The following is a 15836-nucleotide window of genomic DNA, read 5'->3' as shown; positions in this document are numbered from 1 at the left end:
GCTGGGGTATGAAGTCCCTCCTCTCCCCCACTATATATAGGAGGACCAAGGGGGGGTGGTGCGCAGCCTAGGAGATCCAATCTCCTAGGTGCGGCTGCCAAGGGGAGGTTTCCCTCCCCCCCAAGGCACCTAGGGGTGCCTTCCACTAGTGGGACTCCTCCCCCATGGAAACCCTAGGCGCATGGGCCTATAGGGGCTGGTGCCCTTGGCCCATCTAGGCCAAGGCGCACCCCCTACAGCCCATGTGGCCCCCCGGGACAGGTGGCCCCACCCGGTGGGCCCCTGGGACCCCTCCGGTGGTCCCGGTACAATACCGATAACCCCGAAACTTGTCCCGATGGCCGAAACAGCACTTCCTATATATAATTCTTTACCTCCGGACCATTCCGGAACTCCTCGTGACGTCCGGGATCTCATATACATATCTTCACAACCCTAGCGTCACCGAACCTTAAGTGTGTAGACCCTACGGGTTCGGGAGACAAGCAGACATGACCGAGACGACTCTCCGGTCAATAACCAACAGCGGGATCTAGATACCCATGTTGGCTCCCACATGCTCCACGATGATCTCATCGGATGAACCACGATGTCGAGGATTCAATCAACCCCGTATGCAATTCCCTTTGTCAATCGATATGTTACTTGCCCGAGATTCGATCGTCGGTATCCCAATACCTCGTTCAATCTCGTTACCGGCAAGTCACTTTACTCGTACCGTAATGCATGATCCCGTGACCAGACACTTGGTCACTTTGAGCTCATTATGATGATGCATTACCGAGTGGGCCCAGTGATACCTCTCCGTCATACAGAGTGACAAATCCCAGTCTTGATCCATGTCAACCCAACAGACACTTTAGGAGATACCCGTAGTCTACCTTTATAGTCACCCAGTTACGTTGTGACGTTTGGTATACCCAAAGCACTCCTACGGTATCCGGGAGTTACACGATCTCATGGTCTAAGGAAAAGATACTTTGACATTGGAAAACTCTAGCAAACGAACTATACGATCTTGTGCTATGTTTAGGATTGGGTCTTGTCCATCACATCATTCTCCTAATGATGTGATCTCGTTATCAATGACATCCAATGTCCATAGTCAGGAAACCATGACTATCTGTTGATCAACGAGCTAGTCAACTAGAGGCTTACTAGGGACATGTTGGTGTCTGTTATTCACACATGTATTACGATTTCCGGATAACACAATTATAGCATGAATAAAGACAATTATCGTGAACAAGGAAATATAATAATAATGCTTTTATTATTGCCTCTAGGGCATATTTCCAATAGTCTCCCACTTGCACTAGAGTCAATAATCTAGTTACATTGTGATGAATCGAACACCCATGGAATTCTGGTGTTGATCATGTTTTGCTCTAGGGAGAGGTTTAGTCAACGGATCCGCTACATTCAGGTCCGTATGTACTTTACAAATCTCTATGTCTCCATCTTGAACATTTTCACGAATGGAGTTGAAGCGACGCTTGATGTGCCTTGTCTTCTTGTGAAACCTGGGCTCCTTGGCAAGAGCAATAGCTCCAGTGTTGTCACAGAAGAGCTTGATCAGCCCCGACGCATTGGGTATGACTCCTAGGTCGGTGATGAACTCCTTCACCCATATTGCTTCATGTGCTGCCTCCGAGGCTGCCATGTACTCCGCTTCACATGTAGATCCCGCCACGATGCTTTGCTTGCAACTGTACCAGCTTACTGCCCCACCATTCAAAATATACACGTATCCGGTTTGTGACTTCGAGTCATCCAGATCTGTGTCGAAGCTAGCGTCGACGTAACCCTTTACGACGAGCTCTTCATCACCTCCATAAACGAGAAACATTTCCTTAGTCCTTTTCAGGTACTTCAGGATATTCTTGACCGTTGTCCAGTGTTCCTTGCCGGGATTACTTTGGTACCTTCCTACCAAACTTACGGCAAGGTTTACATCAGGTCTGGTACACAGCATGGCATACATAATAGAACCTATGGCTGAGGCATAGGGGATGACACTCATCTCTTCTATTTCTTCTGCCGTGGTCGGACATTGAGCTGAGCTCAATTTCATACCTTGTAACACAGGCAAGAACCCCTTCTTAGACTGATCCATATTGAACTTCTTCAATATCTTATCAAGGTATGTGCTTTGTGAAAGACCTATGAGCCGTCTCGATCTATCTCTATAGATCTTGATGCCTAATATATAAGCAGCTTCTCCAAGGTCCTTCATTGAAAAACTTTTATTCAAGTAGGCCTTGATGCTGTCCAAGAGTTCTATATCATTTCCCATCAACAGTATGTCATCTACATATAATATGAGAAATGCTACAGAGCTCCCACTGACTTTCTTGTAAACGCAGGCTTCTCCATAAGTCTGCGTAAACCCAAATGCTTTGATCATCTCATCAAAGCGAATGTTCCAACTCCGAGATGCTTGCACCAGCCCATAAATCGAGCGTTGGAGCTTGCACACCTTGTCAGCATTCTTAGGATCGACAAAACCTTCCGGCTGCATCATATACAATTCTTCCTTAAGGAAACCATTAAGGAATGCCGTTTTGACGTCCATTTGCCATATCTCATAATCGTAGAATGCGGCAATTGCTAACATAATTCGGACGGACTTTAGCTTCGCTACCGGTGAGAAAGTCTCATCGTAGTCAACCCCTTGAGCTTGTCGATAACCCTTGGCGACAAGTCGAGCTTTATAGATGGTCACATTACCATCCGCGTCTGTCTTCCTCTTAAAGATCCATTTATTTTCTATGGCTCGCCGTTCAACGGGCAAGTCAGTCAAAGTCCATACTTCGTTTTCATACATGGATCCTATCTCGGATTTCATGGCTTACAGCCATTTTTCGGAATCCGGGCCTGCCATCGCTTCTTCATAGTTCGAGGGTTCACCATTGTCTAACAACATGATTTCCAAGACAGGGTTGTCGTACCACTCTGGTGCGGAACGTGTCCTTGTGGACCTTCGAATTTCAGTAGGAGCTTGATCAGAAGTATCTTGATCATTATCATTAACTTCCTCTCTAGTCGGTGCAGGCACCTCAGGAACATTTTCTTGAGTTGCGCCATTTGCCGGTTCAAGAGGTAATACTTCATCAAGCTCTACTTTCCTCCCACTTACTTCTTTCGAGAGAATCTCTTTCTCTAGAAAGGACCCATTCTTGGCAACAAAGATCTTGCCTTCGGATCTGAGGTAGAAGGTATACCCAATAGTTTCTTTTGGGTATCCTATGAAGACGCATTTTTCCGACTTGGGTTCGAGCTTTTCAGGTTGAAGTTTCTTGACATAAGCATCGCATCCCCAAACTTTTAGAAACGACAGCTCAGGTTTCTTCCCAAACCATAATTCATACGGTGTCGTCTCAACGGATTTCGACGGAGCCCTATTTAAAGTGAATGCGGCAGTCTCTAAAGTATAGCCCCAAAAAGATAGCGGTAAATCGGTAAGAGACATCATAGACCGCACCATATCTAATAGAGTGCGATTACGACGTTCGGACACACCGTTACGCTGAGGTGTTCCAGGCGGCGTGAGTTGTGAAACTATTCCACATTTTCTTAAGTGTGTGCCAAACTCGTGACTCAAGTATTCTCCTCCTCGATCTGATCGTAGGAACTTGATTTTCCTGTCACGTTGATTCTCAACCTCACTCTGAAATTCCTTGAACTTTTCAAAGGTTTCAGACTTGTGTTTCATTAAGTAGACATACCCATATCTACTCAAGTCATCAGTGAGGGTGAGAACATAACGATAGCCACCGCGAGCCTCAACACACTCATTGGACCGCACACATCAGTATGTATGATTTCCAATAAGTTGGTTGCTCGCTCCATTGTTCCTGAGAACGGAGTCTTGGTCATTTTACCCATGAGGCATGGTTCGCACGTGTCAAATGATTCATAATCAAGAGACTCTAAAAGTCCATCTGCATGGAGCTTCTTCATGCGTTTGACACCTATGTGACCAAGGCGGCAGTGCCACAAGTATGTGGGACTATCATTATCAACCTTACATCTTTTGGTACTCACATTATGAACATGTGTAGCATCACGTTCGAGATTCATAAAGAATAAACCATTCACCTTAGGAGCATGACCATAAAACATATCTCTCATATAAATAGAACAACCATTATTCTCGGATTTAAATGAGTAGCCATCTCGAATTAAACGAGATCCCGATACAATGTTCATGCTCAAAGCTGGCACTAAATAACAATTATTAAGGTTTAAAACTAATCCCGAAGGTAGATGTAGAGGTAGCGTGCCGACGGTGATCACATTGACCTTGGAACCATTCCCAACGCGCATCGTCACCTCGTCCTTTGCCAGTTTCCGCTTATTTCGCAGCCCCTGCTTTGAGTTACAAATGTGAGCAACTGCACCGGTATCAAATACCCAGGAGCTACTACGGGCACTAGTAAGGTACACATCAATTACATGTATATCACATATACCTTTTGTTTTGCCGGCCTTCTTGTCTGCTAAGTATTTAGGGCAGTTCCGCTTCCAGTGACCGCTTCCCTTGCAATAAAAGCACTCAGTCTCGGGCTTGGGTCCATTCTTTGGCTTCTTCCCGGCAGCTTGCTTGCCGGGCGCGGCAACCTCCTTGCCATCCTTTTTGAAGTTCTTTTTACCCTTGCCTTTCTTGAACTTAGTGGTTTTATTGACCATCAACACTTGATGTTCCTTCTTGACTTCTACCTCCGCTGATTTCAGCATTGAGAACAACTCAGGAATGGTCTTTTGCATCCCCTGCATGTTGAAGTTCATCACAAAGCTCTTGTAGCTTGGTGGAAGCGACTGGAGGATTCTGTCAATGACCGCATCATCCGGGAGATTAACTCCCAGCTGAGACAAGAGGTTATGTAACCCAGACATAGTGAGTATGTGCTCACTGACAAAACTATTTTCCTCCATCTTACAGCTGAAGAACTTATCGGAGACTTCATATCTCTCGATCCGGGCATGAGCTTGAAAAACCATTTTCAGCTCTTCGAATATCTCATATGCTCCATGTCTCTCAAAACGCTTTTGGAGCCCCGGCTCTAAGCTGTAAAGCATGCCGCATTGAACGAGGGAGTAGTCGTCAACACGTGTCTGCCAAGCGTTCATAACGTCTTGGTTCTGTGAGACGGGAGCTTCACCTAGCGGTGCTTGTAGGACATAATCTTTCTTGGCAGCTATGAGGATGATCCTCAGGTTCCGGACCCAGTCCGTATAGTTGCTGCCATCGTCTTTCAGCTTGGTTTTCTCTAGGAACGCGTTGAAGTTGAGGACTACGTTGGCCATTTGATCTACAAGACATATTGCAAAGATTTTAGACTAAGTTCATGATAATTAAGTTCATCCAATCAAATTATTAATGAACTCCCACTTAGATTAGACATCCCTCTAGTCATCTAAGTATTACATGATCCGAGTTGACTAGGCCGTGTCCGATCATCACGTGAGACGGACTAGTCAACATCGGTGAACATCTTCATGTTGATCGTATCTTCTATACGACTCATGCTCGACCTTTCGGTCTTCTGTGTTCCGAGGCCATGTCTGTACATGCTAGGCTCGTCAAGTCAACCTAAGTGTTTGCATGTGTAAATCTGTCTTACACCCGTTGTATGTGAACGTCTGAATAAAACACCCGATCATCACGTGATGTTTTGAAACAGCGAACTGTCGCAACGGTGCACAGTTAGGGGGAACACTTCTTGAAATTAGTATGAGGGATCATCTTATTTACTACCGTCGTTCTAAGTAAACAAGATGCAAAACATGATAAACATCACATGCAATCAAATAATGAACGTGACATGATATGGCCAATATCACATAGCTCCTTTGATCTCCATCTGGGGCTCCATGATCATCTTGTCACCGGCTTGACACCATGATCTCCATCATCGTGTCTCCATGAAGTTGCTCGCCAACTATTACTTCTACTACTATGGCTAACGCGTTTAGCAATAAAGTAAAGTAATTTACATGGCGTTTCTCAATGACTCGCAGGTCATATAAAAGAATAAAGACAACTCCTATGGCTCCTGCCGGTTGTCATACTCATCGACATGCAAGTCGTGATTCCTATTACAATAGCATGAACATCTCATACATCACATATAGATCATTCATCATTCATCACAACTTTGGCCATATCATATCACAAACCACTTGCTGCAAAAACAAGTTAGACGTCCTCTAATTGTTGTTGCAAGTTTTACGTGGCTGAATTAGGGTTCTAGCAAGAACGTCTTCTTACCTACGTTAAAGCCACAACGTGATTTGTCAACTTCTATTTACCCATCATAAGGACCCTGTTCATCGAAACCGCTCCAACTAAAGTGGGGGAGACAGACACCCGCCAGCCACCTTATGCAACTAGTGCATGTTAGTCGGTGGAACCGGTCTCACGTAAGCGTGCGTGTAAGGTTGGTCCGGGCCGCTTCATCCCACAATACCGCTGAAGCAAGAAAAGACTAGTAGCGGCAAGAAAGTTGACAAATCTGCGCCCATAACAAATTGTGTTCTACTCGCGCAAGAAGAACTACGCATAGACCTAGCTCTGATACCACTGTTGGGGAACGTTGCAGAAAACAAAAATTTTCCTACTCGTTTCACCAAGATCCATCTAGGAGTTCATCTAGCAACGAGTCATCGGATGCATCTACATACCTTTGTAGATCGCGTGCGGAAGCGTTCAAAGAACGGGGATGAGGAAGGCGTACTCGACGTGATCCAAATCACCGATGACCAAGCGCCGAACGGACGGCACCTCCGCGTTCAACACACGTACGGGACGGGAGACGTCTCCTCCTTCTTGATCCAGCAAGGGGGGAGGAGAGGTTGATGAAGATCCAGCAGCACGACGGCGTGGTGGTGGATGCAGGGCGTCACAGTAGCAGGGCTTTGCCTATACTACGAAGGAGAGACGTAACGGGGAGAGAGGGAGGCGCCAGGGGCTGGGGTATGAAGTCCCTCCTCTTCCCCACTATATATAGGAGGACCAAGGGGGGGTGCGCAGCCTAGGAGATCCAATATCCTAGGTGCGGCTGCCAAGGGGAGGTTTCCCTCCCCCCCAAGGCACCTAGGGGTGCCTTCCACTAGTGGGACTCCTCCCCCATGGAAACCCTAGGCGCATGGGCCTATAGGGGCTGGTGCCCTTGGCCCATCTAGGCCAAGGCGCACCCCCTACAGCCCATGTGGCCCCCCGGGACAGGTGGCCCCACCCGGTGGGCCCCCGGGACCCTTCCGGTGGTCCCGGTACAATACCGATAACCCCGAAACTTGTCCCGATGGCCGAAACAGCACTTCCTATATATAATTCTTTACCTCCGGACCATTCCAGAACTCCTCGTGACGTCCGGGATCTCATCCGGGACTCCGAACAACATTCGGGTTACTGCATATACATATCTTCACAACCCTAGCGTCACCGAACCTTAAGTGTGTAGACCCTACGGGTTCGGGAGACAAGCAGACATGACCGAGACGACTCTCTGGTCAATAACCAACAACGGGATCTGGATACCCATGTTGGCTCCCACATGCTCCACGATGATCTCATCGGATGAACCACGATGTCGAGGATTGAATCAACCCCGTATGCAATTCCCTTTGTCAATCGATATGTTACTTGCCCGAGATTCGATCGTCGGTATCCCAATACCTCGTTCAATCTCGTTACCGGCAAGTCACTTTACTCGTACCGTAATGCATGATCCCGTGACCAGACACTTGGTCACTTTGAGCTCATTATGATGATGCATTACCGAGTGGGCCCAGTGATACCTCTCCATCATACAAAGTGACAAATCCCAGTCTTGATCCATGTCAACCCAACAGACACTTTCGGAGATACCCGTAGTCTACCTTTATAGTCACCCAGTTACGTTGTGACGTTTGGTATACCCAAAGCACTCCTACGGTATCCGGGAGTTACACGATCTCATGGTCTAAGGAAAAGATACTTTGACATTGGAAAACTCTAGCAAACGAACTATACGGTCTTGTGCTATGTTTAGGATTGGGTCTTGTCCATCACATCATTCTCCTAATGATGTGATCTCGTTATCAATGACATCCAATGTCCATAGTCAGGAAACCATGACTATCTGTTGATCAACGAGCTAGTCAACTAGAGGCTTACTAGGGACATGTTGGTGTCTGTTATTCACACATGTATTACGATTTCCGGATAACACAATTATAGCATGAATAAAGACAATTATCATGAACAAGGAAATATAATAATAATGCTTTTATTATTGCCTCTAGGGCATATTTCCAACAAAGGGAATATGCCCTAGAGGCAATAATAAAGTTGTTATTTATATTTCCTTATATCATGATAAATGTTTATTATTCATGCTAGAATTATATTAACCGGAAACTTAGTACATGTGTGAATACATAGACAAACAGAGTGTCACTAGTTTGCCTCTACTTGACTAGCTCGTTGAATCAATGATGGTTATGTTTCCTAACCATAGACATGAGTTGTCATTTGATTAACGGGATCACATCATTAGAGAATGATGTGATTGACTTGACCCATCCGTTAGCTTAGCATGATGATCGTTTAGTTTGTTGCTATTGCTTTCTTCATGACTTATACATGTTCCTATGACTATGAAATTATGCAACTCCCGAGTACCAGAGGAACAATTTGTGTGCTACCAAACATCACAACGTAACTGGGTGATTATAAAGGTGCTCTACAGGTGTCTCCGATGGTACTTGTTGAGTTGGCATAGATCGATATTAGGATTTGTCACTCCGATTGTCGGAGAGGTATCTCTGGGCCCTGTCGGTAATGCACATCAAATAAGCCTTGCAAGCAATGTAGCTAATGAGTTAGTTACGGGATGTAGCATTATGGAACGAGTAAAGATACTTGCCGGTAACGAGATTGAACTAGGTATTGAGATACAGACGATCGAATCTCAGGCAAGTAACATACCGATGACAAAGGGAACAACGTATGTTGTTATGCGGTTTGACCGATAAAGATCTCTGTAGAATATGTAGGAACCAATATGAGCATCCAGGTTCCGCTATTGGTTATTGACTGGAGACAAGTCTCGGTCATGTCTACATAGTTCTCGAACCCGTAGGGTCCGCACGCTTAAAGTTCGGTGACGATCGGTAATATGAGTTTTTGTGTTTTGATGTACCGAATGTAGTTCGGGGTCCCGGATATGATCACAGACATGATGAGGAGTCTCGAAATGGCCAAGACATAAAGATTGATATATTGGAAGCCTATATTTGGACATCGGAATAGTTCCGGGTGAAATCGGAATTTTACCGAAGTGCCGGGGGGGTGGGGGGTTATCGGAACCCCCCCCAGGGGTTAATGGGCCATGTTGGGCCCTAGTGGAGAGAGAGAGAGGGGCCGGCCAGGGCAGGCCACGCGCCCCCTCCCCTTGAGTCCGAATAGGACAAGGAAGGGGGGGCGCCGCCCCCGTTGCCTTTCCCCTCTCCCACTCCTTCCTTCCCCCTCCTAGTGGGACTAGGAAAGGGGAGTCCTACTCCCACTAGGAGGACTCCTCCTCTTGGTGCGCCCTGCAAGGGTCGGTCGGCCTCCCCCTCCCTTGCTCCTTTATATACGGGGGCAGGGGCACCCCAAGACACACAAGTTGATCAGTTGATCTTTTAGCCGTGTGCGGTGCCCCCCTCCACCATAATCCACCTCGGCCATATCTTAGTGATGCTTAGGCGAAGCCCTATGTCGGTAGCATCATCATCACCATCATCACGCCGTCGTGCTGACGGAACTCTCCCTCGAAGCTCTGCTAGATTGGAGTTCGTGGGACGACACCGAGCTGAACGTGTCCTGAACTCGAAGGTGCCATACGTTCGGTACTTGGATCGGTCGGATTGTGAAGACGTACGACTACATCAACCGCATTCTCATAACGCTTCCGCTTACGGTCTACGAGGGTACGTGGACGACACTCTCCCCTCTCGTTGCTATGCATCACTATGATCTTGCGTGTGCGTAGGATTTTTTTTGAAATTACTACGTTCTCCAACAGTGGCATCCGAGCGAGGTTTATGTGTAGATGTTATATTCACGAGTAGAACACAAAGGAGTTGTGGGCGTGGGTATATGCATATTTCTTGTCGTCACTAGTTGATTCTTAATTCAGCGGCATTGTTGGATGAAGCGGCTCAGACCGACATTACGCGTACGCTTACGCAAGACTGGTTCCGACGTGCTTCACACACAGGTGGCTAGTGGGTGTCTGTTTCTTCAGCTTTAGTTGAATCGGATTCAATGAACATGGTTCTTTCTGAAGATCAAAAAGCAATCACTATACCGCGTTTGTGGTTTTTGATGCGTAGGTAAGAACAGTTATTGCTCAGCCCGTAGCAGCCACGTAAAACTTGTAACAACAAAGTAGAGAATGTCTAACTTGTTTTTGCAGGGCATGTTGTGATGTGATATGGTCAAGACATGATGCTAAATTTTATTGTATGAGATGATCATGTTTTGTAACACAGTTATCGGCAACTGGCAGGAGCCATATGGTTGTCGCTTTATTGTATGAAATGCAATCGCCATGTAATTGCTTTACTTTATCACTAAGCGGTAGCGATAGTCGTGGAGGCAATAGTTGTCGTGACGACAACGATGCTTCGATGGAGATCAAGGTGTCAAGTCAGTGATGATGGTGATCATGACGGTGCTTTAGAGATGGAGATCAAAGACACAAGATGATGATGGCCATATCATATCACTTATATTGATTACATATGATGTTTATCTTTTGTTCATTCTTACACTATTAGACGTGACATATCTGTGTATATCCCCAATTGATCTCTCTCTTATCTCTAGCCTTGTATAGCCTAAGAGCATCTCCAGTCGTTCGGCCCGCCAGGACGCATAAAAATCGCCCCTGGGGCGAGCCGGCGATACAATCGGTACTGGGGGCGGTTTCGCGCCCAGTCGTCGGCCCCAGGCGCCGAAATTGGCCCACTTTTCAGCCCCATTTCGGCGAATAAGGGGCTCATGTGGGCGACAATAGGCCCATATTCGGCGTGGTTCGCCGTTGTTCGGCGTTCAATTATGCACATAAATTTTTTTATCACATATTTCATCACAGAAATATCAAATACTTCAACAAAATAGTACAACAACAAATAGTTCAATACAAATTATATAGTTCAACAAATAAAAACTCATATTTCATCACACGTCGCGCCCGGCGTCGCCCTTGAGCCTCCATAGATGCTCTATCAGATCTTGCTGCAGTTGATGATGCACCTGTGAGTCTCGGATCTCCTGACGCATACTGAGATAGGCAGTCCAGGTTGCCGGTAGCTGGTGATCAACTTCGGTTAGAGGAACCTGCCTGTAGTATGGTTCAGTGTCAAACACTGGGTGTTCTTCCTCGCTCCCGATGATCATGTTGTGCAAGATGACACAACAAGTCTCAAACTCCCGGATGGAATTCACAATCCTGAGAAGAGCTTTCGGCTCATCCGATAACGGCGCCGAAATGTTTTCTCGCCGTGAAGTGGAGCATCGGCGAAGTAGTCGGAGTAGAGCATGCAGTAGCCTTCGAGACGATGTCGGTTCTTTACTTTCACCCGCCCCGGCGCCGAGCCACCTCGCCGCGGCTTTTCATTGCTCGCCAGCAGCTGGGCGAGGGCAGCGAGCACCATGAGATGCTCTTCTTCCTGGACGTCGGCCTCGGCTTCCTCCTCTAGCAGCGCGCGAGCGCTTCCTCGTCATCCGAGTCCATCGACGAGGCAGGCAAATCGTCGAACACCTTGCGCCCGGTGGGCGTGTCCCCGCCGCTAAACTGCCCCTCCGCGGACGGAAATGCCTAGCTGTTGTTGGAGGGGCTGCCGCGGCGAAGCTCTGCTATTTTTCCGGCGTGGAATGGCTATCTAGTGGTGAAAGGCGGCGGGCGGCGCCGAGATAAAGCTACTGGCGGCCGAGGGCGCGGGGGGTGGGAGACGAGTCGGGGAAGAAAATCTTGACTTTTTCCCTGACGGCGTGGGCCAGCCCCGCTTTTCCCTTGCGCCGGAGCCCCCAACTGCCCCCCAGTGCGCCGGGTTCGGGCTGTGACCGCCAGGCCGAAAAAAGGCCCGAGCCGGCGTTTTTCGGCGTCCTGGGGGCGCGACTATGCCGCTTTTTCGGCGCCGGCGCGGCAAAAACACCTGGGGAGGACCTGTTGGGGACGCGGCTGGAGATGCTCTAACTACTAGAGATGTGTTAGGTATTGTTGGCTTGTCACGCGACTCCGATGAATACGATTGAGTTGCATCCAATACCTTTCCTACATCGAGCATGGCAAATCATAGACATTTGTGGCAATTTTCTCCTGCTATATGATGGGAATATTGTTTTGCTAAATCTCAAGTACACGTGGCAATTTACTCTTATGCGGCATTGCTAAAATTCTAACAATTTTTTTACTAGTAGGAAATTACTCTCTTATCAACATGCTAAATCTTTCTGCCATATAGCATGCCAAATGTATTTGTTATAGCATGGCAATCTTGAGCATCTGCTGGGAGTGGTTTTTTGAGGGAACACTTTCTTATGCGGTTGTTCGCTCAAACGAGTGACCGCGAAAAACATCATCACGTTATTGGGGATATATTTCTAAAAAAACTGAGATCTAGCTGCACTCATTTTATAACTGCAATTTGGCGGGGAGAAGCTTTAACGAGTCCAAGAGTGGACCATACACTCCAGCTAACCTAATTTCGTTTAGGCAGATTCTCAACACCTCCTGCACTGTATGGCACCAGCCCTATTTTTATGCTTGTGTTCCCGAGGCTCGCCCAGACAGTGTCTCCCCTCTTTATTTCCACGGTCTATGCAGACAACTGGTCAAACATTATATGATGGCAGCAAGCGCAAAGCAAAAAAAGAGAACCGATCGTAGATGATGTTGATAGTTCATGAACCCCTAAAGGCAAAACCCACTTCCACATCTTATGGGTTTTGTCTTTCTTTTGTTTTCATTTTACTGTACTATGTAGCTAGTATTGCCTCGTCATGGATCTCAATCATGCCATCGTTATTTGACGCCAAAATTTGTTTGCTTATCTCAGTTTTTTTTCTTTTCATTTTCACAACGGAAATCAGGGGAAAATTACAGAACAGTGCAAACTACTCAAGCCGCGCCAAAACAGAGCTAGGACAGTCAGTGCCTGCCACCAGCTCTTGCGTTGCGCCGCTGTCTTTTTATTTTTGGGCGTCCCATCTCATCGCATCCACGGCTTTGTCTTCGCACAAAACCTTTGCTCTTTTGGGAACGACCACCGTTGTCGCTGCCTACTGCTAGTAGAGTGGTAGTAGTAATTCAGACTTCAGAATCTGGCCCGTCTTTTATTCATCCATCCATGGACGTCTTTGCTCTCCTGTCATGTCCACAGCGCGCTGCCTTTGGTCCTTTCAGCTGCCTTTCAGCGGCATCAAAAGCTCCCACAGCCATCGTAGTCGATCCAAACCATTTGACTTGCCCACCGAGAGACGACGATGATGATGGGCGCGCACAGAAGTGACCTTTAATCAAGCTATCAAGATTTTTTTGGGGGTTAGACCGGTAGGGTTGTAGAGCTTATCATCGTCCTGATCATCATCGGCTGATCTTCCTCCTCTTGCTGCTGACCGGGGAGCTGTCGAAGCCAGAGCTCGCGGGCGGCGACGATGCCATGGTGGTCGCCGTGCTGGCGCCGTCGCTTGTGCAGCTGACGTAGCCGGCGTCCAGGTCGAGCACCCCGGTGGGGCTCCGGGGGGCAGACATGGCGGGGGAGTAGGCGCTGCCCATCAGGCCTGCGGTTTTAGGTGGCGGCACGGCGGCGCCGGTGGCCTGGATCATGGCTTCATGGCAACTCAGCACCCGCTCCTGCAGAAAGCAACAAGCCATTAAGTCGCCATGTTACATTACAGAGCGTAAATGCGGCTCACGCGTTCCCTGCATGGTGTCTGGAGAAGTACGCGCGGCTACAGGGACGACTGCAGTGACTTTTTTCTGCATGCAGGTCCAAAAGGCCAAGAACCGCGCTGCGACGCAGTAAATGAGACGTGGTGCCCAGACAAAAAAAAAGCGTTGCGTGCGCGTCTCACCTTATCTACGTGGGTGCAGCAGGCCGGCTTGTGGGCGGCGGGTTCTTCCCCGGCCACGGCGGCGGCCACCGTCGCGGCGATCTCCGAGGGCCGGAACTCCAGGCAGCTCGTCCCTGTCATCCACAATGTTAGATTTTGTTGAAATGGCCGACGCATCTCTGACAGAGATCGATGTGCCAACCAAAAAGACGTTGCGTGCGTGCGCACCTCTGGATATGCAGAGGATGAGCTCCGTGGCGTCCCGGACGGCCTGCCTCGACGGCGCATTGCCGCCGCTGAGCTGGTGGAGGAAGTAGTCGAGGTGGGAGAAGGGGGTGACGGCCTGCATCCGCCACTTGAGCGTGCTCAGGACCAGCAGCTCCATCCTCTGGATCGTCTTCGCCTCGAACACGTACCGCGCGTCCACGGCCTGGTCGAACACAGTGCTTTGGTCATTACAAGATCTTCAGACCAACCAAATGGGCACCGCAGGCTTCATCGTCATTAGATTATCATCTCACCTGCAGGTCGATGGACTGAGGCACGGAGGTTTCGTCCATCTTGGCGGCAAGAGACAGGCACGCCACCGATAGCAGCTGCGTCATCCAAGCCTTGCCCTCCTGTAAACACGAGCGAGGTTCACATGAATCAGCGCTGCAATGGCGTGGCGTGCATTAATGCCCGCCATGTTCATAGGTGGACGTATCTCCTCGTTACCGGTATTTGGTAGAGCGAGAGGAAGCGGTCCATGTAGTTGAGGGCCAAGCAGGCAGTCACAGGGCCAAAGCCGTAGTACGTATGAACCTGCGGGTACACCGATGGTTAACATCAACGCGAACGGGGGCGAATCAGAAGCGAGACGGACAGGCAGCTCGCGTCGATTAAGGAAAGAGATCGCACCTTCCATATCCAGTCGACGGCGTCCATCCGCACGCGGAGATCCACGCCCCCGGCGCGGAGCCGCTCCGCGTAGTCCTCCCTGGGCATGTGCTCCGCCTCCGTCGCCACCCAGCGGGCCACGCACTCCTCGGACGGCAGCGGGAACTCTACGGCCAGCTCGCCGCCGCAGTACGGCGACCCGCTCGCCCTCGCTCCCACCGCCGCCTCCTGCTCGTCGCCGAAGCCGAAGATGCTGCTGCTGTCCTCGGCGCAGAGCAGGATGGAGGCGGCCATCTCGTAGCTGGGAGCCATCAGTCTGCTGGCCGGCGCTTCCTTCCTGGTAAATGATAGTGCAACGATACACGGTCTGCTCCTCCAGTCCTCCTCCTCGACGGACCTCGTGCGGCTCGTGCTCCGCCTCTGGCCGGGAGCGGGTGAGGTGCGGAAGCGGAGGAGGAGGAAGAGGAGGGGAGGGGCGGATGAGGGAGTGGGGGACGGGTCTTTTGTACGTAGCGGCGTGCAGACAACGGAGGGTATTTTGGGCAAGAGGTAAAGACGGCAACGGAAGCGGGAAGCGGGGGCGCTGACCCGAGCAGCCAAAATTTTCCATGCCGCTTTCGCTCGTTGAACCCCTTTTCTTTCCGAGTTTGTACTTTGAGGCGCCGCATTGCTTTTCTATCTGGCCCTTTTTTTACGACTGTTTTCCTTTTGCGTGAGTGAATTCCTGCGCTCTTCTTTGATCGTTTTTCTTTCCTATTGCATATTGCTTTTACCGTTGCGGTCTGGCATGTAGTACGCGTAAAAAGAGATACTGTGTGCTGCCGGTGACGAAATATGATGATTAGAGAAGATGATGACGGGTAAAAAA

The 15836-nt window shown here is 48.9% G+C and overlaps 1 protein-coding gene across 1 annotated transcript; it reads right to left on the bottom strand.

Moving 5' to 3' along the window:
- Positions 1–13061: 13061 nt before the first annotated feature.
- On the bottom strand, positions 13062–15458 carry LOC125556197 (cyclin-D4-1-like). The gene is made up of 6 exons (XM_048718979.1): positions 14990–15458; positions 14807–14893; positions 14611–14709; positions 14318–14519; positions 14111–14223; positions 13062–13889 (listed from the first exon to the last, which is right to left on the bottom strand). The coding sequence occupies exons 1-6, from the start codon at positions 15278–15280 to the stop codon at positions 13620–13622; spliced, it is 1062 nt and encodes a 353-aa protein (XP_048574936.1). The 5' UTR covers positions 15281–15458; the 3' UTR covers positions 13062–13619.
- Positions 15459–15836: the final 378 nt, after the last annotated feature.

The sequence above is a fragment of the Triticum urartu genome, chromosome 5, assembly GCF_003073215.2.
Source record: "Triticum urartu cultivar G1812 chromosome 5, Tu2.1, whole genome shotgun sequence".
Lineage (NCBI taxonomy): Eukaryota > Viridiplantae > Streptophyta > Magnoliopsida > Poales > Poaceae > Triticum > Triticum urartu.
Note: the sequence above shows the minus strand (reverse complement) of the source record. Positions and strands in the feature narration are given on the sequence as shown.

Excerpts from the sequence above, each read along its gene's own strand:
- LOC125556197 (XM_048718979.1), bottom strand. The coding sequence starts at position 15,280 with ATGGCTCCCAGCTACGAGATGGCCGCCTCCATCCTGCTCTGCGCCGAG. Across the intron at positions 14,520-14,610 it reads CTCAGTCCATCGACCTGCAG|GCCGTGGACGCGCGGTACGT; the intron begins GTGAGATGATAA and ends GTGTTCGACCAG. Across the intron at positions 13,890-14,110 it reads GCTGCACCCACGTAGATAAG|GAGCGGGTGCTGAGTTGCCA; the intron begins GTGAGACGCGCA and ends TGCTTTCTGCAG.